At 39.7% G+C, this 25,152-nt stretch overlaps 2 protein-coding genes across 6 annotated transcripts; one reads left to right on the plus strand and one right to left on the minus strand.

Moving 5' to 3' along the window:
- Positions 1–1,250: 1,250 nt before the first annotated feature.
- On the minus strand, positions 1,251–10,175 carry CENPN (centromere protein N). The gene is made up of 11 exons (XM_017821016.1): positions 10,040–10,175; positions 9,246–9,435; positions 8,096–8,141; positions 7,495–7,551; positions 6,993–7,069; positions 5,326–5,502; positions 4,515–4,616; positions 3,895–3,952; positions 3,472–3,584; positions 2,740–2,863; positions 1,251–2,449 (listed from the first exon to the last, which is right to left on the minus strand). The coding sequence occupies exons 2-11, from the start codon at positions 9,414–9,416 to the stop codon at positions 2,334–2,336; spliced, it is 1,041 nt and encodes a 346-aa protein (XP_017676505.1). The 5' UTR covers positions 9,417–9,435; positions 10,040–10,175; the 3' UTR covers positions 1,251–2,333.
- A 180-nt stretch (positions 10,176–10,355) lies between these two features.
- CMC2 (C-X9-C motif containing 2) lies at positions 10,356–24,780 on the plus strand. Of its 5 annotated transcripts, none has more exons than XM_017821017.1 (4): positions 10,356–10,459; positions 16,201–16,337; positions 20,462–20,533; positions 22,473–24,780. In XM_017821017.1, exons 2-4 carry the CDS (start codon positions 16,257–16,259, stop codon positions 22,545–22,547), a joined length of 228 nt encoding a protein of 75 aa, XP_017676506.1. In that variant the 5' UTR covers positions 10,356–10,459; positions 16,201–16,256; the 3' UTR covers positions 22,548–24,780. The 5 variants fall into 5 exon arrangements, with proteins under 5 accessions (XP_017676506.1, XP_017676507.1, XP_017676510.1 ...); XM_017821018.1 differs by lacking the exon at positions 10,356–10,459 and adding an exon at positions 10,467–10,707; XM_017821021.1 differs by lacking the exon at positions 10,356–10,459 and adding an exon at positions 12,821–12,966.
- The last annotated feature ends 372 nt before the right edge of the window (positions 24,781–25,152 follow it).

The raw sequence follows: 25,152 nt of genomic DNA on the forward strand, positions 1-25,152 counted from the left end.
GGTATTGGGTTGCACCGGGAAGCGGAGGGGCAGGCACCGATCTCCTCTCTGGCGAATGTCCTGGAGTTGTGTCAGGGGAGGTTTAAGTGGGTATTAGAGAAACGTTCTTCCCCCAGAGGGTGGTCGGGCACTGAACTGGCTCCCCAGGCAGTGGGCACAGCACCAAGGCTGACAGAGCTCAAGGAGAGCTTGGACAATGCTCTGAGGCACATGGTGGGATTCTTGGGGCTGTCCTGTGCAGGGCCAGGAGCTGGACTTTGATCCTTGTGGGTCCCCCTCCCACTCAGAGTATTCTGTGATTCACTGCTGTTGGAACCAATGACACAACACTGTGGCTTTTCCCCTATAATTTGTCAAGTTAAAGGACAATACGTGCACCATTTATCAGGGAAGGGTTATGCCATACACAGGGCTCCCAGGCTGTGTGTCCATCCCCCAGGCCCTGTCCCCACAGCTGCATGTGGTTCTGCTGCTTGGGATCATCACAGAACAGAGGTCATCTAGTCCAACCCCAAACTTCCAACTTACTGGAAGAGACCAGCTGGAGTGAGGAAGACAAGTTTGGTCTCCACATTCCCCCCTTGCTTTACCTTCTCCATGGGGACACTTGCTCAGCAAGAAGGAACCCAGGAGTTGCAGATGTGTTTTCTGACAAATTAATAAATACACACCTGCTTGCCTGGAAGTGCTGCACAGTTCCTGTAATAGCCCTGCTTACAGGAAGTTAGAGATGAAACATATCTCTCAAAGTCAGAGATACCAACGTTTTGCTTGTTAAAAAGGGGATGGAGCCTGCCTTTCCCAGAAACAAGAGGCAAGCCCAGGCAGTAGGCCAGGCACTCACAGTGTTTTAGAGCATTTGGGAACTTTACCTTTATGGTAAATCATTGTCATCTCAGGCATTTAAGTTATTTGGGAGAGAGCATTAGGAAGAACAAGTAGCAGAGAGTGAAATGCACACTGGAATCTTAATGGACCTGAATCCTGGAAGGCTCTGTGAGGGTGAGTGAGATGTGTAAGAGCCAACTCAATGTCCATCCCACAAAACCTGGAATTCTTTCAGAGTCCTAACATGAAGGATTTTGTCAAACTAAGATTTAAATCAGGTGGAATTCCTAAAAACCATATCACTAGCAGATAGTCCTAAACTAACCTCTTTTAAAGTGTGGGTTATAGAGAAAAAAACAAACCAAACATCAGTATATGATAAGTCGTATTTCTAAGTCAGGCCAAACAAACTTTTATGAGAAGACTTAATTTACATGTTTATTTACAGTTTGAAAACAAAAACATGCCCATACAACCTCTCAAAATAAGGCTGCCTCTGAGCACTGAGGTATCCAAAGTGAATTGGAAATTCCACATTACACAAAGTACACACAAAACTGTCCAGGTAACAGAATTAAAGAAAAAACACTTGTACTCAAGAACTGAATCTCAAAAAAACAAATCCATCTCAAAAAACCAATGCAGCAACTATCTATACATTCCCAGTGTTTCCCAACTCCAAAGAACTCCAATGCAAAGCTGTTTGCATTAGTGACTGTTGCCATCTTGATCCTGCAGTCCTTGTCCCCAAGCACAGAAAAGTGGCAACGTGCAAGGATTTCAGAAGGATCAAATATTAATTGGAATAGTCTAAAGAAAATATTGCCTGTTTCATTGTACTCCTCCAAGATAAAGTTTCATAAGACATTAATACCAAAGACAGATTTTTCCTTCTTAAGTATTTGTTATTTGCTGTTGCCCTTGGCGAGAAGGTCTTTGAAAACTGAGTTAATATCCCCTGAAGCTGGATGGAAGCTTCTTACTGGAATCTATATTCCAAGAGTCCCTTCTTCCCCGTGCCCTGTAATGGTCTTTGAATACAAACTTCACCTATTTAGATAAAAACTTGCCTGAGCTGCAGACAGGGAGTGCCACCCATCTGAACTGGAGCCACAGTAAGAAGGGCCACCAACAATCTCAGAGTCACCTGCAGCTCTGACAGCAAACTGAGCAGCTGCAGCTCTGTCACTGCACCCTCATGGAGCTTTAACTTCACAAATACTATTAAAAATACAGTTAAGAGCAGTCATTACATTTAAATTTAGAATAACCACGATCTCTGTTTAAACTTTGCAATTGACTTTTTTTATTAGTCAAGGGAAGGGCTGATTCCTGTTAAAGACAACTGTGGGGAGAATAATTCAAAGAAGCCATAAGTTGGAAAAAAATTTAAGGTATTACCAAAGAATAAGTTGTTTTCTTAAAGTCCATTTTAAAGTTTATGATGATTTAGATTAATAGCAGTAAAAAACAAATTACATTTTTCTCTATGAACCAGTTTAAAATTAAGGGCTTACAAAACTGTCTGGAAATAAACCTTTTTTCTCTCTTATTCTAAAATAATTCCTAGCTTTCTGTGTTATACATGTAAGGAGTGGTGAAAGTGGTGCATCAGCCATACCTGGAGAGAGAGACACAAATAATTACAGCTGTACTCAACCATTATTTACCTTTCACAAGTGTTATAAAACTAAACCACAAAACTAAAACCACAGCTTGAGTATCCATATACAAACTAGTAATTTTAAGATATAGTTAGATATAAGTTTTTAAAGTGGTAATGTTTTTATTCTACTACACTCCTATCTGTTTCTAAACAAATTATGACGTTTCTCCCTTATGCAAGATATTTAAATTTAAAAAAATTTAAAACAGCATTTTCCCTCCACTTTATAGAGTTGGAACACTTACCTGCTGGTGCCAAGGATTTCAGTGATTCTAAAAGATGTGGACTAGAAAACTTGACCAGACATCTGAACGGTTCTTTTTTATCCAAAACATCCATTTCAGGACTACTTTTAAACATTGTCTCAAGCTGTTAAACACAAAATTTAACCAGGGACTATAAGCAATGAGTACATTTCCTCCATATGTTATTATTTAAACGTTTAAATGTGATATGCAATAAGGCTGTTTCTCATCTGTAATGAACGTGATTGCAGCTGGAGCAATGTTGTAATAAAATCAGAGGCTGCCACCACGTGGCAGTTTTTCTGCTGAGAGGAAGAGGCAGCTTGTTCAGTAATATTGTAAAACATTAAGTGTCTCTTAAAATTGTCAATATGCCTGATCATCAGCTAAAACCTGTGCATCACTCAAGCTAATTATGGTGTTATATAGAGAATTAGCTTTGCATGTGCTTCAAATAACCCTCACTGCTCCTGCTCCAACACACTGCTGGCCCAAGTCTACCTTTATTACAAAAACAAGTCAAAATGCTGAGTTCACGAGGCTGAAACGTGACCTAAGACTGACCAAATCTCAATGCAAATCTGTTTCTTAGAGAGCCTTTTAACTAATTTATGTTAAAATGTCCTCCTTAAAGTTTAAAAAAGCATAGTATTTCTTCAATTTGAAGTTTAGCTTAACTACCACTACATGAAAATTATTAAAAAAACCCCCAAAATTGGTTGCTTTTATTACCTTATATTGTGCAAATTGGAGTATTGGTTGGGGACCATTACCAAAAACTTCCTGGTTCAGTCTCTGGATTCTTTCTTTCTCACTTTTGTTTTCATGAATTATCCTTAAATCCACTGCAGGGCAAAAAAGTAGGGAAGAGAAAACAGAAAGACAACTTTGGCAGCTGCTGCAATACTGATCAGATTATTCCAGTGAAAATTTGAAAATCATAATTTTAACAAATTCATCACCATCTTTTTGTCATAAGGGAGTTGTTTCTATCACTTAACATTTTCAGTGCTTACCAAGAGAAAAACACAAGCTAATGTGAGATACTGGGCACTGAACAAGGAATGGATAATGTAGTGGGAATGTGACATATGTAAACTTCCTGTTATGAATCTCATTTCCCAAGAGCACTAATGACATTTCAAATATACATACCACTTTCTGGTTCTACAGTCCTTCCTTGTAGAGGTTTTGGACAATAAGTTTGGAAGTTCTAAATGGAGAGAGAAAAAAAATATTGTAGTTCACTTCCACTTTTAGAAGCTGTAGCTGAAAAGAACTTTCGAGATTTCTTTTTACTTCTCATTCTCAAAGTGAGTATTCTTCCAATTTTTGACCAGTACTAGAAGTCAGAAAGCCAACCTAATTTTGAGGAAAAAAAAATGCCTGTCCTGTGATATTTGTTAACAGTTCCCTATTTAAAAGTTTTACATGGACAAGCAGACTAAGTACCCATTTTAACAGCCTTCAACTTATGGCTCTCAGAAGCCTTGGAAATGGTGCTAAAAAATCCTAGAACTGAATTGCTCATATAATTTTTAGCCTGAGTTTAGCCATCAGGAATAAAAAATAATAAAGAGCAGGTGGGATACCAAGTGATCACATCCCCATTGTAATTTTACCTTCAAGAAAGGCTGTCCACCTCAGTAGTTCAATATTATTTTAACTTGATGGTCTCTTGGAAAAGGTGAATTTTCCCCCCTTCTAAGGGGTGAGAACTAGGCCTGAAACAAAAAGCAAGACTTATCTTAGGATTTACTTGTGAAGTGGCTCACCTGGCTATATCTCTTAAACACAATATCTTTAAGGGAGTTTAAAGAATGACTTCGAAGCTCCATTTCACGGATCTCGTGGTAATTGGAAGCAATAATCAGGGCCTTTAAATAAAAATTGAAATTGTTTTAACATCATTCTTAATCACCACTGTGCTTATAACATGTCAAAAATATAGTATTTCTAGACATTGTGATGTTTTTGTTTCAAGCAACTGCCCTTTAACCAGCAGGATTTTCATATCTGCAAAAATGTTGCATAGACTGTTATTAAGCTCGGGTTAATATTTAAAAGCATTCACAGGATTCACAAGATAAACCCCACAGCCTTATCAGATGAAAAATAAACAAACAGAATAATAAAATATTTAAATTACTACTGCAGAAGTTTGCTAAATAGAGAAAAAAAAAAGACTACCAACACTGATCACAAGTTAACAGAAAAGGTGTTTTAAAACTAATGAAGAGCATTCCCTGATAAGCTCAGGTGTTTAATTCTTCAACTTAACCCTGTTGATGTAATATTCTTCAACTTCTATGAGACAATTTAATCAAATACTGCCTTACACTTTGCTAAGGAATTAGAACAATTTAGGATCAGTAAAAAACTTAGTGAACTGAATTTATTCATGATGCACCGATCCAAAGATTTGGCTTTTGCCCCATTTTTATCACGAGGGAGAAAAAAAAAAAAAGAAGTAATTTAGTAAATTATGTTAAGTGAGGAATCTGTACCCATCCTCTTGAAAGCTAACACAATCCCAGCTGTCCATGGCTGTGGGGAAGTCAGGGGCTGAGCAGCTTTCTTGTGTACCTGGCACAGCAGAGGCAAGTTGCTCTTGAGCACCGAGGCCGAGATGAAGACGTAGGGAGTCTGGGAATGGTACACGACATAGCTGGGCTTGTACTGGTTGGGTTGTCTGTAGGGGGTTCCCCAGGCAACCCTAATCCAGATGGCATTATCCTCATATTCCCTGAAGGTGATGGTGACCTGAGAGAAAAAGAAAAGCTTGGATTTACCAACACGTTTCGGGTGGCCATAAAGATTTTCTTCTCTCTTAACCCCAAATATCATTTAGTACACCTCTGCTTGGATAAGAAACAAAGCCCACTAAGTGTGGTCAGGGCTGTATTTGAATCAAATTTCCACTGAAAAACAGTAGCCTCACAAACTGGGATAAAAAGAAGCATCATCTTTTGAACTCTAATATTACTTTTCTTCCTGTCAATATATATTTTCTTGTGAAGGGTGAAAATAAAACCAGCTTATTACGAAAACCTTGATTTCTCCTTTGGGAAAATAACAACACACAAAGATGTCTGTTTAGATGGAGGGTTAGTGGCAATAATTCCAATATGTCCATTTTTGGAGAAACTAAACTGTTGATCAGTTTGTGATTTTAGACCCCAGAATAATATTTATCACTGCTCAAGAATACAAAATCAAAAGCCTGAAGATTCCCTTTCCTATTCTCGTAGATATGCTCCTTGTTTACTTGTTTTTACCTTGACTCAATCTGGGTGACTTTGGAGCAGAAAAACTCCCTTTAAAAACAAACAAACCAAACAACAACTCACTTTTTGACTGAGGCACAACTAGGGCATCAACTGTTGAAATTGCTGGGCCAACAATACTTCGAGGGTTTTGAGAAACTTTCTTTTTGAAAAACAAAAATATTGCAAGCTTTTCTTATGAGAGAGTGAGGTGAACTGCAGATGATTGGCCTGATTTGTGTTTGTTGTCAGTGGGAATGCACTGGGTGTCAGGGAGTGTCACAGGGAATTACCCAGAGGCATTTTCTATTACCTTGCCTAAATGAAACCTGTGAACTAAAGGAAGAAAAGGCTTCTGCAAATTGCTTAGTAAAAAAGTGAAATGAGAGTATTCCCTTCCAATTTTATCCTTAACATGCTCATTTCTGCAGTCTAGAAACTGCTTCTTGCTGTTAACAGTGTTTTTTCAGTCATTTTGTACAGAAATTCCAGAGCCAAGTTCTCACAGCCATCACAAAATGCCACTTCAAAACCACAACTGAAAGGAAATGAGTACAATGTTGTTACTAATCTAAATTATAACTGAACTCTTTTGTCCTGCTTAATGGCTACTTCCAACTCCCTCTATGCTGTTTGATAAGATTTTTATTGTGTGTTGTTACTGAGTAACAGGCAAAGAAATATCAACTTACTGAGGCAACCTGTGCACTCAAATACAGCAAAGATTTGATGAGAAGACACCACCATGTTGCTTTCCTTGAAGTCAGTCCCATTTTAAGACAAACTCACATTTTATTTCCCTCCAGCATAATTGTGAAGTTGCTAGAACAGACAGGCAATACATTTTTCCTATTTCACATGCAGTTCCTATCATTCCCAAATGAATAATTCCACTTAATTTTCGACACAAACTGTGAGGAAAGGTTATGGAAACAACCCAGTGACACCAGAGCTGTGTAACAAAACTTAAAATGGATTTATTCTTACGTTTTTCAAGGCTGACCGAAGTCTCCTTTTAAATTTCTTTTTGAAATCTGTTAAGTCAAAATATTCCAATTCTTCTCCTGTTACATGAGGAAAAAAGTCAACCCAGAAGTAAGAATTGTCTGTAAAAGAACTAGTTCAGAGATGGTTTTAGTTTTGCTGAAAGAAAATTAAGTAGAAAAAGCTGAAGTTGCATAACCTTATACAAAATGTGGGTTAAGTCTGACCCTCATTATTGCTATATAGAGAAAAGGTTAATATTTAATTAGTAGTCACTAATTTCTAATAATTGCTTGAGAAGTTAACAGAAAGTATTTTAAAAACATTAAAGATATCTCCATTGAAAAATCCATACTAGACTGCAGTAAAATGTTCAAAATATCTCTACAGAAGAAATCCATATGAGACTATATTTATATTTAAAATGTAGGATACGAGGCAGCACAGCACTGAGTTGCTGAGAACTGTGGGAAGGAAGGAAAGGAAGCAAGGAAAGAGATTTTACCTGTTTTTCTCATCTGGTAAACACTCCACATTCTTTTGTTTTGGTAGATGTGGTTGTCTAAGAAAGATAGGAATTGCTCAATAACATAATGTATTGTCAAAAAGTAATTGGAGGAACAAAGAATTTTACAATACTCTTACAGGCAGGTTACTTTAAAAAATGTAAGATGTGTAGACTGTTAAAAGAAACCCTGAGATTTAAACTATTATATAATCAAGCTGTGAATTAATACTGGAGTGAAGAGTTCCAGCTGGAGTATTTGCTGATAGTTTTGCCTTTGTCATTTCCTGTTGGGGCATGGAATTACTGGCTTTAGGGTCTGGTGCACACTAGAGATAAACCTATATCTCTGTATTTATAACTGTGTGCTGGATGTGGGTTACAACAGTTTACATCTATTGAGACCTCAGAAACAGCAAAAATGCTTTTGTTGATTTTGAGCTTTTTTTAAACAAGGTGTCACCTCCAATAAGATTCATCTAAAATGTGATCTGCTTACACCAAGTGCATCTGTACTGCCCCACAGTAATCACTATGTAATTAAGGGCATTATCAAGTTACTAAAAAAAAAAAAAGCTATTTTAATTAATTTTTTACTTACAAATTATGTCTAGAACAGCTGCTTGCTTTATGTCTGCAGAATTTTCCTAGAAAGAACAACAGTGCATGGTGAACTGCAGGTCCAGAATGCTCAGTCCCACTGCTTAGCATGTGAAAACTCTCAGTATTGGTAGTTTAAATTGCATTGCACTGGAGCCCCCAGCTCGTACACTCTCCTCAAAGACACCACACCTGGTCCCAGGGTGCACACAACAGAGTTTTGAGAAATCAATAATGAAAACTCTTTCAGCAAGGTTAAAGTGTTCCTCTGCAGAAGCAGCAAGAACATGGTATGATGTACAAGCAATTAAAAAAATAATTAATGGGTATTTTGTGACATGATGCAACACTGACTAGTATTTCACTGAATTTTAACATACTTGATTTCTCCTTATTTAACCTTTACAGCATGAAAAGATTTTTAAGAAACTTTGTGACACAACTTGTTACAGATACAAATGTTTCAGAAACAAATGCTATTTTAAAATATGACATTTGCTATCTCAGGAGAATAACTTAATGGCTTCTTTCCTTTAGTTTGATCTTCGCTCCAGGTAATTAACCTTTGAGGATGAAATTCAAAGGGAAGGACACAAAAAGCTATAGAATTCAAGAGATATCAGTAATAACTGTATCTGAGTTATGATATTATATATAAAGACTCCTGGTATATATAAAGATTCTTGGGGCACCAAAATCAGAGTTAGATCAGATAATTTGTTTTTTTTGCTTATAGTACACTGACTGGAAGTAATTCTAGCCAAGGCAGTTTTCCAAACAAATCTGAAAAGTCTAAAAGATATAAACTACTGCTGTCATTACCCATACAAAATAGATTTAAATCAGGCCTGTGCAATGAGCCTTTATTTTACAACTTAGAAACACACCCATTTTTTAAAGATGCAACATACTGAGCTTTTATCTAACTTGTGTAATTCAGAGCTCAAAACATGTATTTTCATTCTTAGAATGGGGCAGTTCTATACTCCTATAAATCACACAAAACTGATGATATTACCAGTTCAGGTTTGCATTTTACAGACTACAAACTGCCATTTGATGCTGTTTTAGGGCCAAAGATTAATTTTTTTCGCTGGTGCTTCAATATGCATCCTGTCTGTCACTGACAGCCCCCAAAGGAGAGGATTTACCTCACAGAGTTGAACAACTTCTTGAGAAATGTTATCCTTTATCTGATGGAAGTTGACAGTCTGCAGCTGTGCCTCAGAGAGAAAGTCCCATTTCTGCAGCATCATCTTGATTTCATCCCGTGGGATTTTTAGCACAGTTCTGCGGATATACTCAGCCACAGTTTCATCCATGATGGAGCCACCTGGAAAGCTGAAAGGTCAAGGAAGTTAAGACCAAGGCACGGGCAGGCTCAGGGGATTCGCTCCCTTTGAAGGTGCTCAAAGCTGCACCTCGGCACGACTGGCAACACCTTGGTGTCAGTCCTAAACGTGGCACTACCAGAGACTTAAACACCAACAACAGCGAGTTAAAACCCTTCTGCAATAACCTTCATAGAATCACCGAAGCATAGAATATTCTGAGTTGGAAAGGACCCACAAAGCTCACGGAGTCCAGCTCGTACCAAGTGGCCGAGAGCGTTGTCCAAGCTCTCCTTGAGCTCCGTCAGGGTTGGTGCTGTGCCCACTGCCCTGGGGAGCCTGTTCAGCGCCCGACCACCCTCTGGGGGAAGAACCTTTCCTTATATCCAACCTAAACTTCTCCTGACACAGCTCCAGCCATTCCCTCGGGTCTGTCACTGGTCCCCACAGGGCAGAGATCAGTGCCTGCCCCTCCTCTGCCCCTCACGAGGAAGCTGCAAACCGCGAGGAGTTCCCCCCTCTGAGCAAACCAAGTGCCCTCACTCCCGCCCTCAGAAGTTCCCCTCCCTGCCTGAGGCCTGGTGCGAGTCGAGGGACGGGGCGTTGAGTCTCACCCAGGGCTGTTCCTGCCTGTCCGGTCCGCTAAGTGCCCTCAGACAGCGGGCACGGGCGCGCAGAGGGTCCCGGGACGAGCGCAGCAGCGGAACCGAGCGGCCCAACGCGGCCGCCCCTCAGCGCTCCCGCCCTGCCGGTCCGGGCCCCGCCGCGCGCCGCCCGCCTTTCGAACCNGCGCTCCCGCCCTGCCGGTCCGGGCCCCGCCGCGCGCCGCCCGCCTTTCGAACCGGCCAATCAGACCCCGCGCCGGGCCCCGGCCGTCCAATCACAGCGCCTCCCGCCCCGGCGCCGCGCGCGCCTTCCCGGCTGAGGCGGCTTCCGGCCGGGGCCGCCCGAGGCACCGCGCCCGCCCCGCGCCGCGGCCAGTGAGTGAGGGGCGGCCTCGGGCGGGGCCTCAGGGAACCCTGAGGGAAAAGAAGGTGTGTTGGGAAACCCTCCTTCCTCCCGCTGTCACGTTCTTCCCTCCCCACTGCCTGACCTTGGGGGTCCGGGTTCTGGGACCCTCCGCTCGCCGCGCGTCTTCCCGCGGGGCTCAGGGAGAGCTCTGGAAGGGCAGCTCGGAGGTCTCGCCGCTGTGGCTGCCGTCAGCTGCTGTCCGTGTGTCCGTGTGTGTCCCGCCGCTCTGTGAAGGCCTCCCGGGAGCAGTGAGGAGCTGCAGACAGCGCAGGTTCGGGGGGACCCCCCGCCTTACCCTGGTAACAGAGCGGGTGCCCCGGCCCCTCGCACCCACCCCTTGGCACGGCCGTGTCACTCGGACAGTGTGTACTTTCTTTCTGCCTTTCGTCAGGGGGTCTGGCTGCTCGAGGGGTCAGAGCCTGTGTTTTCCAGCAGGGAAGTGTGATCCTCTTGCTCCCTTTTCTTCCCTAGCTGTTTTACAGTAAGCTAGAGGATTCTGCTGGCAGCACTAGGGTTATACTGTTCTTTGGGAAATTCGTGAAACAGAGATGAAATGAAGCCTGGTCTGGTGGATGCAGCCAAAGTACAAGACCAGCTGGCAAAACGGGAACTGGGTGACAGCACCTCGTCCTTATAGAATCATAGAATGGTTTGCAATTGAAGGGACCTTAGAGATCATCTCATTCCAACCCCCTGCCATGGACAGGGACACTTCCCACTGGATAATGCTTTACTTTTATGCTGGCTGGGTCTTGTCATTCTTGACTGCATATCGTTGTCTTCGTAGACATAGCAGGAATAGGAAGAGACAGCTTCAGTAATCTTTGATACAGTGTTATATTGTGCAGTGGTACTGGCTGTGTGTAGTAATAAAAATATTCCACTAATTGTCCTGTAACTATGCTGATGTTTGTTGTATGAATACAACCTTAAATAATTGCCAGGAAATGAAAATGCCTTCTTGTGCTTTACTCAGTCCTTTGTATTAGAAATAAAACTGTAGAAATTAGTTGATATTCAAGTTGGTGTTCAACCTGCCTTATTCATTAGGATTAACACCTTATTGCTTTACTAGGTGTGAAATCAGGTATAATGTAGTTTTATCAGATACTTATTAGTAAAAGTAGCAGGTGAGCTCATTCTGCTTCTGTTAGGGATGTTGAAATGTTGGCAGAAAGTGGTATGAACCTCATTTATCAAAGTTTTTAAAAAATAATGGGTTTTAGGTTCAGGGAAAGTAAATGCAATCTACATAATTAAAAATATTTAAAGTAAGTGTAATTGGCCCCTTTTGTATTTCCTTGCTCTTTGCAGGTCTTGATAGATACATTTCTAAATTACTTACCAGAATGGGGGAAATAATGCTGGAAAACCAGTGACTAGTTTTAGAGACTGAAATTCAGGAGGTTATGACTAATTTGTGTAAGACTTGGCTAAAAGTGGTTTATTAAAGAGTTCTCTTGTGTTTTGAGATTGTGTGCATCAACTGTGATTTCTCATTTCTCTGAATGACTGATCCAAGTATTGGAAACTTGTCACCAAAAATTCTTTGTGTATAAAAGGTAACAGTGGGAATGCAGAAGTTCTGCTGAAGTGACATGAATGATACCGTTGGGTGTGGAGCTGAATCCTTTTTTTATGCTAAAACTTTGTACAATCTCAGAGAAAAAGCTGATGATTTGAGTAAACAGAGTTGTTTGGATTGTAACTATTTCTTTCCAATGCCAAACAGAACAATACTATGTAACTGAGAATTTAAGACCCCGAATGTTTGGTCTTACTCAAGTTAGACAGTGACATGAAGTGCAAAAGTAAATGTTAAACGTGGAGAGCGGCTCTTTAGAGGAGTTACGGGTTTGTTCACCCTTCCCTGCCGAGAGTCCGTGTTCTGCTTTGCTCGGTTCTGCTGCCGCCTGGTGGGTGTTGTTTGAGTGTTTGCAGCAAATGTTTGTGTTCTGTGGAAAGCCAAGTTCTGCGTTTCTGGTTAAGGAGCTTAATGAGCAGCTGTGGAGGTGCTCAGGTGCAATTTTTCATCATCGGGGTTGGTAAACAAGGATTTGTGTTTTGCCTTAAGTCGTTTTTCTGGGCAATACGTGAATTCATGGTGGTTTTTTTTTTAACACTGACATTAGAAAGTTGAAAAAAATGACTGTTGTGTTCTTTTTAAATGAAATAACCAAAACTTGGTTTAAAAAGTAGTCTTAGAAGACATGTTTAAGTGAAATATGAAAAAAGCATCATATGGAAACAATTGCCTAGATTTAAATCTTTTTTTTCATGGTGATCCCTCAAGCATGGAAATATTAAGCATTAGGCTAATCAGCAACACTAAAGCAACCTAATTTAGTTTTTCTTCTGCATCAGGGAACTGGTTAGTTCACGTTTATGGGAGATTCCAAGAAAAGCAAGGAACTTCTGTGGATTCCTGACATGCTGACCTCATAATTCATTTTGGGAAGAAGCAGGAATGTACCAAATCCCTTCTTTCAACATATGGCCAGGTCCTTTTGCTGCTCTTTGCCTTAAGGAGGTCAGGAGGAGAAACTGCCACATGGAGAGAAACAAGCACTTGATCCTAAATTTTGGTGTCTAACAGGAGTGTGAATGAAGTGCCTCCAGAGTTCTTTGCCTGCTCCTTTGGCACAGCCTTTTGCTTGGCCTTTGTGGTTTTAATTGAACATTGTAATATGTGTAGGTTCCTTTAGCACATTAACATTAAACATTTAATGTATTGAACATGTGTATAGATCAACTTTTGGATTAGAGATGAGTATCACTTCTTGATAATTTATGTGTTGATTCCTATTAGGAAATCTTAAGCAATTTGATATGCTCAGTGTCCAAGATTATTTATGCAAGGAATTATCTCATAATTTTTCAGAACAAAAATATTGGTATTGGCAGTTCAGTGTCATTGTCAGAGAATTGCTAAGTTTAGGCTTTTGATTTTTTTTAGAAAGGATCTGGTTTATGTTGGAATATTATTAAAAAGAAGCTCAAGAAAGCAATAGCTTATCCTGTCCTTTCCTCATACACATTGTTGTTTCTCTTGAAACTCTTTGGTTTGTCAGAGTCGTTCCCCTCCAGCAAAAAGATTTGAGCCTTCTGTGATCACCTACAGATCACTGCCTGATGTGACATTCCTAAACATCAGTTTAGTATTGAGCACCGATGACACTGCTCTGTCACAACTTCAGAAGTCCTTAAAGGCTCCAGGGAAGGCTTCCATGAGCACCATAAGATGTTTTGTTGCTTTATTCCATCGTAGCCTCCATGAACTGAGTGCCATGTCTGGTAATGGAACTCGAAAGATTCTGATATTGAATGTTATTTGAAAATTTCAGAAATGCTGATCTATGAACTGGTGTGACAGCTGGGACCTTTGATTTGTAGCATCTGTCCTACTTGAGGTGCCATTGGAAAATGCTTTTGAGTTGTTAGAGGGTTTTAATTGCTGAAGTGGACACCTCACCATGTTTGTGACACGGATGGCTTTCGCCCATGATCTGAGAAGAGTTTTGTAAACGATGGCAGTGATTGTTCACCTTAATTTAGAAATAATGAGTCTTTCCTTGAAGTGCTCCGTTTGACTTCCTGGCCTGTGCTGATGTGCATATTCCCTGTTTCACCGGGACACCGCTCCTGCTTTCTCCCTCCCGGACAGCCCCCTCGGGTGGCACTTTCAGGAAGCGCAGTCAGAGGCTGAATGATGAAGAGGTTTAATAATCATCTGGGTTCACACGTGTTACAGTGAAGCACAGCCACTGAGCAGGTCACCCTCCCAAGGGAGCACTAACTCCAGTGCTATCAAAAACCTCCACTGATAAATTTAAAACATATTGACTTTGTGTGGCATGCAATCAAAAGCTGGTGGCAATAACACAGCAGGGTTCTTAATCACTTTGCTGTTCCAGTCGTGCTCCTGCTGTCATATTTCCAAAGGTTCATTTGTTAATTTGTCAGAGAATGCTTAAGCAACTTGTACAGTCTCCAACAACTTCTGTGCTAAGAGTAAGTGTGGTGTAATATTAGACTTCCAGATAGTATGGGGGAAGATTTTTGGAAGAAATCACTACATGTATTCACAACATTATGTGGAACATATTCTCGTGGTTCTCAAGAGGCTTTTAAATGTTTGGAATTTTAAAATTTAGTTTGCTTGTGGGAATCTAACTCTTGTGAAGCTGAGCACATGATGGGAAGTGCTGGGTACCTTAGTGTATGTACCTCTTCAAGCTGAATTTATTCCTTGAGCATCCTAAAAATAGCAGTGTGGATTATTGCTGCCAGCACTGCAGCTGAATGTGGGCATTTTGCAATTGTAAAATCTGACCACTGGCTACTTGTATTTGTCTGGTCTGTTCAGCTGGAGCTTTAAGACAGTGGTGGCTGTTTAATACAAGCTGTAGTGGTGTTTGCCTGATGTATTGCAGCTGCAAAGGTGATCTTGGGAGAAGAGGGAATGACAAAATACTAAGTAAACAAACAAACAGGCATCTCTTTAATTCAGTGGCAGTATGGACCATACAAGTAGAATTTTGTCCATTTGTCCTGGTATGAACTGGACTTTCCTCCTCCCCTCCCTGATGCAGTGATTTTCCACAGCAAAGATGTCACTTTATTTCAGCTGCTACCACGTGACACTTTCATCCTCTTCAACAAAAGAACTTTAACATTACGTCTGGGGATATTTTTTTTTTTTTTGCTCAGTGGGAGGTAATATAAAATTTTGTTTCTAGAATGAAATTTGCTCCTGCCCCACAGAATCCTGCAGGAAAGGACCTGGGGGTCCTGGCTGATGTGAAGTTAAAACCTGATTTAGCAGTGCAGCCTTGCAGCAGCCAAGGCCAGTGGCTCCCTGGGCTGGGGTAGAAGCATCGCTGGCACATCAAGGGAAGTTATTATTCCCCTTTTCTTGGCAGTTTTGAGGCCATGTCTGAAATACTGTGTTCTCTCTGGTCCTGCAGTCTAAGAGAGATGATAAAACCCAAATCCAGCAAAGAGGAAACTAAGAGGGTCAGGAGTGTGGAGCAGCTGATGGATGGGATGAGGTTCAAGGAGCTTTGGTGTTCCAGAGAGAAGACTTGAGGGCAACCTAAATGCTTCCTTCCACTGGCTGAAGGAGTTGGGATTCATGCAGAAGCCAAATCCAGTTGCTTTTCAAAGGAGAACAGTGAAAGAGCAAGAGGCAACAACAGGGAGTTGCAAGAAGGGACATTCCAATTGTGCATAATTAAAAAATAGAATCATTACTCTTTTGGTGAAGTTTTGGTTTTTAAAGCATCACCAATGTTTGGTTAGGACTCATTAAAAAGCCTGTAGATAACTAAAAAAGGTGCCAGTTCTCAGAGTGCTGTAATGAAATTGCCTTGTGCTTCCTGTTCTACTTCAACTTTGTAGAAGGTAGAAAGAAAATCCCATACACTTCACTTTGTTAAAGTGAGAAAGCAGAAAATTGAAGTAGGAAGGTGAAAAGATAATCTGCAATTCAAGGAAGATTCATGCTGCTAGAGAGTCCCTGAAAATGAAAATCCCAATGGTGTGCTTGTGTCCATGATAGCCAAGATTATAAACTTCTAGTTGATTTTTAACATTTGGGCTGTGTAGAAGATCAGACATGCTGGGTTTAATAACTTTAACTGATTAATATAAATTATACATATTAAGCTGCATTTTGATCTAAAATATATTTTGTTAAGATCCTGCTGATAATATGTGTTAAATCGAGCTTTCTGGTTATACTTTCACATTTTAATGTTGGCAGGTGGAAATTTTCTGGGATTCTTGTCCTTGTGCTACTAAAATCATCCCTAACTAAAGATGCATCCAGACCTGTCTCCTCATCTGCACACTGAAGAGTGTAACCTAATTATCAGTCTGCTCAAGAAGTGTCACAAGGAGGTAAGGAGTGCTGAGCAGAGAAAAGAGTGGGTGGGTTGGGGAAATGAGTGTCAGATAAATTAGTGAGAATATTACACGGTCACAAAGAGCAAACCCTTCCCTAGGCAGAGCAGCCATGAAATGTGGCTGGTGTGTTTTCACTGAACAGGTATCTGATGACTGTGTGTAAAATCTTGCCAGTGATTTCTTTAGGAAATACAACATACCTTAAAATTTCCTGTGCTCCAGCTTGATACACAGGGACCTATTTTAAGGACTGAAATAACTTCTGCACCTTTTAGTACTGTGTGCCCCTCAAAAAATCAATAGCAAAAGCAACTTCAAATGCCCTCCTTTTGTGTGGTCATGGCATTTCCATATTCCATCTATCCATGGGCAGATGTTTCAGTCTGTTGTAAGCAGATGTGTTGATGGGGATCCCAACATGCCTGACATTCAGTGCCTGGAGAGCTAACTGGGAATTACTGTTTGACTTCCATCTTCTTCAGAGGCACCAACCCAAGGATTGGAAATGCTAAGTTGTCTTCAAGGCTCTTCATCGCTTCAAGATGATGGAATCTTCATCTCACTGGTTTAAAAGCCTCTTCTTTTAAGATCTGCTCTGTAGTAAATCTGTAGATGTAGAAAACTCGTCCCCAGCAATGAAAGCTTTCTGCAGCATTATTGCAGTGGTGTTAGTTATTTTCCCAGTATACTCTGAATGGATGTTCTGGACAGATACCTTGTTGTGTTAGTGCATGCAAAAGTTAAATTTCATAGTTGCTACTGAGACAAAACTATATTTAAGTGTTGACTGTGAATGTGAAAAGTGATTTACACCAATCCTTACACACAACCTAAAATATTTTCACCTCTCTGTTCAGATACAATGTTGATAATTTTTTCTAATGCAGTTATCCATATATTCTAAGACAATACATATGTTAGCTTTACTGTTTCGAGCAGAATTGTAATTTTTTCTTTTCAAAAGTCATTACAGAATGAAAACCAAGGCTGATAATACACAAAATGTGAGAGATCTTTTACGTGAAAGAGTCATAACAACATTGTTGCAAGATTTTAAATATGTTAGCTAAAGTAACATATTAAAAAGCTTTTCCAGTACCACACTTTATGATTCCTAAATTACAACAATGAAGGGAGCAGAGCAACTAAAATTCACCTGCAGTGAGTGTGCTGTGGTGGTTTTCTTTGGCAGCATTTAATTTGTTTTTGTTGGCACTTGCAGTGCAGAATCTTGAACCATGGACATGCTGCAATCTGTTGATTCCATCTCACAGGTGGTACTTCCAGTGCTCCTGTCCAGAACATCTCTGAGCTTCAAGGCTAAAAGTTGTATTAAATGTAGGAGTTATGCTTTTTTTTTTTTTTTAGTTCAAAAATTTTGATTTACCTAAAAATGCTTTCAGTAATTTGAGAGATTGTAGAGACTTTCTTTCCTTTTTTAGTTGATTTTTTTAATTAATGTTGTAGTGTAGTAAAAGTGTTCAGTAGCTGGAATTCAGTGAGGAGACTCTTCTTGTACATTAACTACTATAGGATCAAAAAGATTGCCAAACAAAATGATCATCAGTTAAGAGGAGGCAGTAAATAATATAAATAATAGGCAGGATATAAAATTTAAATGTTGTAATTATTTTTTCATGACCGTGAAAAATCCAACCAGGAAAGAAAATACATTCACATTTGTCCTGCTTTTTGGTACATACTTAGTTGGGCTTTCTGTGCCTTGACTAGGAGAGCAGCAATATTGATTTACTACTTGAAAAGTAATGGTTGACTGTTTTGTTGTTTGGGGTTTGGGTTTTTTTGCTTTACATGCATGTCAAGACACAAGTGTCATGAGCTTGCTGTATAACGTAGCTTATTAGACTGCCTTGAGAACAGAACTAATAGGTGCAGTTGAATTCCTTGGCAGCAAGTGTTTCCAAGGAATCTATTGCCAGTTTGACTTATGAAGGGACCAGGAGCAGCAATAATAGCCATGCACAGGATTATATTCTCTTGGTTTTGTTTGAAGTTGGTCTTTACATGAAGAGGAATTACTTTTGTCAGTCTTGTGCTCAGCTGTGAGAGGATATTTGTGCTGGCAGTCTCAGAACAGGAAGGGTGAGGATGGCTCCTTTCACCCTCACTTGAAAGGGAGCAATACTTTTTCATCTGAAATTCAAGGGGAATGTACTGAAATATTCTTTTTAAATTGAAGTCACTGAAATCTGAACTCAGTGATCTTAATGAGTTATTGGTGACTACTTCTGTTTCCTTACAATGCCAACATGTCCTAGGAACCTTCACCTACAATTTAAATTACTATTCCTGAGGGATGAAAAGTGTTATTTTTTTAATTGGGTATCCTGTATGTGTATTTTCACAACAGTCAATTTGATTTACTTTATTCCTAATCTAGAACCTGCCCTGTGTATCAGGTTTTGCTTCTAGTGAGGGGAGGTTAATGGGATTCCTGTTTGATGTCACTATTTTGATTTTTTAATAACTCCACTCTGTTGCCAAGTATGTGCTTTAAATAGACTTAATTTTTATAGGTGGGAGCTGAAAGAAATGCATATTGTCTTGCAATTGTATCACTGTAATAGGTGTAATAACTATTTTTGAGAAACTGATTCTTTTTTTTTCCCCTCATAATCTGAGCCAAGAAGTGACATCTTAGGAATCTGGTTAAATAAACATAGATGAAACTGCTGCATAGTCAGAGTGGAGTTGGCTTGAAGTGTGAGCATTCACCTTGAGATTTAACATGCAGGTGTGGGAGCAGAATACAAAATTAAATCTGTATTAGCTGAAATGAAAATGTTGTAAAAGCCAGATCAGTGTGCAGTGAAGTGACCACTTATTTCACTCAACTGCTTCAGAGTCACCTGATGCCCTTTATAAAGCAGAGAGGTGTAAACAAGCTAATTATAGCACTGCTATAGTTAAGTGTTTGTCATAATCTTTATTAACCCACTCCTGCTTCCAGTCATGTTCTATTGGCTGAAATCTTGGCCCCTGTTTAAATCCTTACCAGTGTTCCTGTATCCTCTGTATAAATCCAGCAGCTGCTCCTCAGCTGTGGAAATGCAGGGAGGTCTCCCCTGAAATACAGAAGTGATTTCATTCTCATCTGTTTTGTTCTTCCTGAATCTTTTTTAAAATTCATTACTTGTGTACAAGATTGGCTGAGTTGTCTCCGCTGATTGTGTAGCTGCAAATATCTACTGAGACCTCCAGTCCTTCAGATCTTCTAAATCACTTGGCTGCTCTGCTGCCAAATTCCATTGTGAAACTCTGTGGCATGGCAGGAAGCATCCCTCTGAAAGAGCAGTCCTAGAGGCAGGCATTCTGGGAGTGATTTGAGGGCTGATAATATGGAACTACTTCAGGAAATCCTTCATAAGAGGACAGATTTTATGGTGGCTATCATCAGGATAGCTGGGAATGCCCACGAGGACAAGGCCTGCAGTTTTTCAGAAACTAAGGAACACTTAAATATGTGTAAGGCCCACAGCTGAGCTGTGTCATAAAGGTGGTAATTGCATCTTATTTATTAACCTCAAGATCTGGAGAAATTTAATCTCCCATTTTTTATACTGATTCTAATGTTTCAGTCAATTAAGCCCAGTGCCTGCAATTTCTGGAACAACACCACATGCCTCATGTGTTTGGGATGATGGAGCAGGGAGTCCTTTGACTCCCTAATCATGAAGAAATAATAAAAACTAAAGCAGAGAGAACGTTGCATTTTTATCACAACCTGGAGTTCAGAATATTTGGTTTTGGTCCATTATTCAAGGCAGTGTGAGTGAGAGTTGTAAGACTGACTTCTAGATCCATAAAATGTATGTTCTACATTTAGACTTAATAGTTTGAGCTTAGGTGCCCTTGTTTAGTCTGGTTGTACAACATGGGGAGTACCTTCAACCTTCACCAAGGTGGGGGTGGCTCAAGTGAGGATCAGGATTAGCTCTGAATTTCTGGCTACTCAGGGAAAAAGTTACCAAGCATCACTTTTCACAAAAAAAGGAAAGGAAAAGAAGACCAGGATACGTTGAAAAATGCAAGAAATTTGGAGCTTCAGAGGAAGAAACCTTTGAACTGTAATTTTGTTTTTCTCCCTAACTCATCAGCACAACATCTTGAAATTTTTTGGCCATTGCAACGACATTGACCGTGAGATGAGGAAGTGCTTAAGAAAAGAGGTAAGAAACAAATGTACAGTGAGTTTAATGTTTAGTACAAAACTGGACAGGACTTGAGTTGCTTTTTACGAAGTAGCACAAATCAATAAAAGTAACCACGTTCTGGGGTGGGCATTTGAGACCAAATTTAAACTTCTTTTGATCAATTTGTCAAGTAAAATCTGGCTTTAACAAATGGAGTGGTGTATTTTTTGACACACAAAAATAGGCAAACACATGTTTCACCAAAACAAATACTGCAGACAGGAACTGCCACTTCACAGATTGCTTCTGAGCTTTTTCTGAATTTTTTTTTTTTTTTTAGTAGTGGTATTTGCACAAAGTAGGATATGAAGCAGTAATGGTCACTTCTGTATGAGTAACATTTACAACTGAAGTCACTTGTACTGACTGAGAATACTTAATGAGTTGCTGAGTTAGACCCTGGGTGAAAATACTGCTGTACTATGTCTGCAGATATGAAGGAGGGAAGATTCCAGGAGTTTAAGTGGATTTACCGTCTTAATGGGCAGGTTTTCAGAAGAGTGTCAACTGATCTTTACATTCATGGTTGCCAGGCCTACATGACAGAATGCAGAAATGAACTTTTCACACACCTCTTAACTTGAAATTGCACTTTCTGATTCTGACATAAATTTCACAATTGTAAAAAGTTTCTTTCCGTGTAATCTTATCAATCTTATTTTTCTCCCATTGAAACCTTTACATTAAAGGGGTTCTTGATGAGTATATTTGTCTGCCTTCTAAAAATGTGGCTACATTGATATGCCATTACTAGGAAGCCCCTGAAAGGCTGTTCACAAGTATTGAATGTAGCTTTGTAAATGTAGCTTTTAAAGATCCATTGTTCTCATTCTACATAAAATCATGGGTGAGTTATTGAAAAATTAAATATTGGCATGGGAAAAAGTTAAGCATTCTGTAAATGTTAAGTAATGTTTCAGGTCATTATCTCAGTTATAGACCAATCAGTATAATGGATGAAAAACTGCAAATCCTTTCCAAAATCAATTTCCTTAGTAGTTTATTACATTATATAGAGAATTGGGCATTTGTGGGTTTCTTGGGTTTTAGTCATGATACTGGTTATTAAAAAATTGAACAAATATATGCTCTAACTTAAGAACAAGAATAATTTGCTTCTCATGAAATATATATCAGGTCGTGCATTGATTTTTAATTTTTCATTTCTTTTAGCCATGAAAATGTTTCCTTTTTGGTTGCAATGAAAGAAAGGCTCTTCAAGCTTCTGCTAGTGCAGGGGCAGACATGAAAGCATGGTGGTCTTACACGTATATCTAAACTGTGAAAGCTTTCTTGATTCCATTTTACATTTTAAGTGGAATCCTGGAGCCCTGTCTCTGTTGTGCTTCTTGTTTAAATCGTTAAAAAAAAAACCCCAAATGCCTTACCCTCATTCAACCCAAATTTACCTTTGTTCCTTTCATCTTGGTATACTCTTTATCTGTGCATTTAATTGATGTCCAGGATCAAAAGTAGGCCAAGTCTGTGATGACAAATCCATGCTTCAGAAGGCAGACACACATTAATCAGTATTTTAAGAGGAAAAGAGCCTGACCTGTGCTCCAGAGTAGCACCAGGGCAACTTTTTGCCCAGTCCACGTGTGAAGTGTCAGATGTAAAATCGCTGTATAATTAAGTTCCTTCTTAAGATTAACTGAATCTTCTTTATTAAAGTCTTCTAATACTCTTTAGCTTAATAACATCAAACTTGGAAATGTGTATTTTAATGGAGCAAATGTAAATTTCAAAGTAAAAACGAACCTATACGTAGGTATTAACAAGAGCTGTATGTCTAATGCATCAGTTGAATATATTGTTTCTGTTCCCGGGTAATAAACTCTCTCTACACTTTTACATTTGACATATCTGTCTAATGATGGCAGCTGATGTATTAATTTCCTTCCCTGTCTTGCAGTATGAAGAAAACAGGGCCATGAACCGGGTGAAACGCCAGAGGGTCATTAATGCTCACAGGAGCCCAGAGCAGTGAGCTGGACTGGGCTGGGCAGCTGCAGCTCCACAGGGACATTCACCTGGAAGTCGACAGAATGCTTCTGTTCCACCACCAGTGGTTTGGAAAAGGGTTAAAAATATAAATGCACCTGCTACACACTCATTCCCAGCAAGGCAACCAGTGTGGAAATAAATGAATATAACAGCTCGCTCACAACTTAATTTTTGACCTCTGAAAGAAAACCATTGCGGCAAGTCTTTGTTCTGACGTAGTTTTATGATTGTTAATGAGGAATTGGTGTGTGTGGAGTGCTGTGTATTCGAGGCTGCTGTGTTCCTCAATTTGTGCTGAATTGCATTTATTTCCTCGTGTTTAGCAGTTTCTCCCTCGTTTCTTGGGTTTTGTGGGGGGGTTTTTTTTGTTTGTTTTTCATTGCAAAACACTGGATGACTTTTTCGGTGGCTCTTTGTAGCGTTGTGATAACGGTTCTCGAATGGATTAGGAAAAAGAAATTTTAAACAGATGTGGCTTGAAATTGGAAATTTCCTATCAAGGAATAATTGGAGTTCTAGTATTTTTATTGGAGCTAAAAGGATGCAACTACTGTCTTCAGCTGAGGAGATTAAAAACCCTCCCTGCCAACCGTGTGTACAGTGTGGGCTGTTGTAAGACAATTTGTTCATCATTCCCGGAGCAAACGGCTTTAGAGACTCTGAGTGGAACTTTTCCAGGGATTTACAAAGCTTCGCCTTGATTTTTGTTGAGCGCAATCAATGTGTGCTGAGTGATTTTTTTTTTGAAGAGGAGCACTGCCAAAAATACAAGCTAAACAGCTCTTCCATATTCCTCGGTACAAAGGTGAAGTTATGACTGTTGCAGTTGAAGAAAAGCCGACACGAGTGAAAGGAAGTGTAACTTGCCTTTCAGGTGGGCAGGAAAACTCATATTGTGTTCCCAAGTTGCCTCTTAAGCTGTTTATTTGCCATCAGACTGCAGAGAGTCTTCAACAAATCACTGAATTCAGATGTCACGTCAAAACATTCACTGACTTGTCCTGTGATGGAGCTGCTGCTTCTCTGTGTGTCTGCTGCATTCACCTTACTTTTAAATAACACCTCTGTTCTGCCAAGCAACAAAAGACTGTTTTAAAAAAAAATAATTTTATTCAGCCAAATATACAAAGTGTCTTGAAACCTTTTGAAAAAAGGGTGCCTATTCTACAGCCAGCTGTATGGTTTGTTGTAAGAACCATTGTTGATGCTCAGTCTTGAAAGTGGTACGTGCCTCTAGTTTTGGAAGAAAACTGTATTTTGTGATCTCTTTTGAAAAATGTGAATTATTGTATTTATTTTTCAATACCTGGATGGACCCAGTTAAATTGGTAAAACATAACCACAACTGTTTTCAGTGAAAGTTCCAAGAAAAGCTGAAGCAATTGCTTCTGCACCTTCATGTGCTTTTTGCTTTCTTAGAACAAGTCAATGATGCACTGTTTGATTTAAGATGTGAATGGCTGGAAGTGCTGCAACCTTTATTGGTATTTTTCAGAGTATTTTCAAAGAGTATTTTATAGAGACCCCCCCCATTTGGGAACTCTGCATCCCTGCTTCTTCTTCCATTTGAGATGATACAACCTACTTCAGGCAAGCTCTTAAACAGGATTTGTAGCCTTTAAGTAAATAAATAAACTGAGAATTGTTCCAGAGATTAGGTCGAGAGGCTGACATCTGAGAGCAGAAGCACTGAAGCTTTTGTTTCTTTCATCAGCTTCTGTGAGCCCCGATCTTTCACACAGCAACAAAACAAAAAATCCAAGAGCCACTTAACACAGCTCATTAGTCAGAATCATGCTTTCAAAGATCAATGTGCTTAGTGAATGAAAGACCAAATGGAACACACAATTTCTATTGATACTTTGAACTACATTTAGCAATAATTCTATTTTACAGATAAGCTTTGTTTACTTAGTGAAAGTCTGATCTTGTTCATCCTTCTGTTTCTCTTTGCTAATTGCCCACTAGTAGTGTGAGATGAGAGTCCCCATTGATTGCTGTGGGTTTTGTTCCTTTTGTTTGAGAGAGTTTGTGTTGCTAATTTGATCTTGAAGCGGAGAAACACTGGTGCAATAATACTTATGATTTCTCTGACAGAGAAAGGGGAAAAGGTGAAATGGTAAATGTGTTTTTTTTCTTGTTTTCTAAAGTGAGCTGAGTGGTGAGAGGGGATGCCTTGGCTGAAATAAACTTTATCTGTAAGGACTTTGAAGGAACTGTATTGTAATGTCATTTGTCTGTAGGAGTATTTCCCCTGTTGTTGTTTCTGAAAAGAGCATGTTTGAGAGAGAAGAGAAAAAGAAATTTGGTGTGGTTTTGTGTTGTGCTGTGTGTGAGAAGCTCACGGACATTTCACATGGGAAAGTGAAGAAGGGGGAAACAGAAAGGGCAAATGGCAGCTCTGACCCAGACCTGGCCACAGCAGTGAGGATTTTCCACATTGAAGCACCATGAAAGTCTAGGATGTGATAACTGTCCAGCACATCCCTCCAGCTTTACCAGAAATACCTGGTAACACTATTGCTTGTGTACTTTCTCTTGGTGGAAAACGAAATGAGGACATCTTGTATTCCTTCTTTTCAGTTTTG

The sequence above is a fragment of the Lepidothrix coronata genome, unplaced genomic scaffold (genome assembly GCF_001604755.1).
Source record: "Lepidothrix coronata isolate B3197 unplaced genomic scaffold, Lepidothrix_coronata-1.0 Scaffold87, whole genome shotgun sequence".
In the NCBI taxonomy this organism is placed as follows: Eukaryota; Metazoa; Chordata; class Aves; order Passeriformes; family Pipridae; genus Lepidothrix; species Lepidothrix coronata.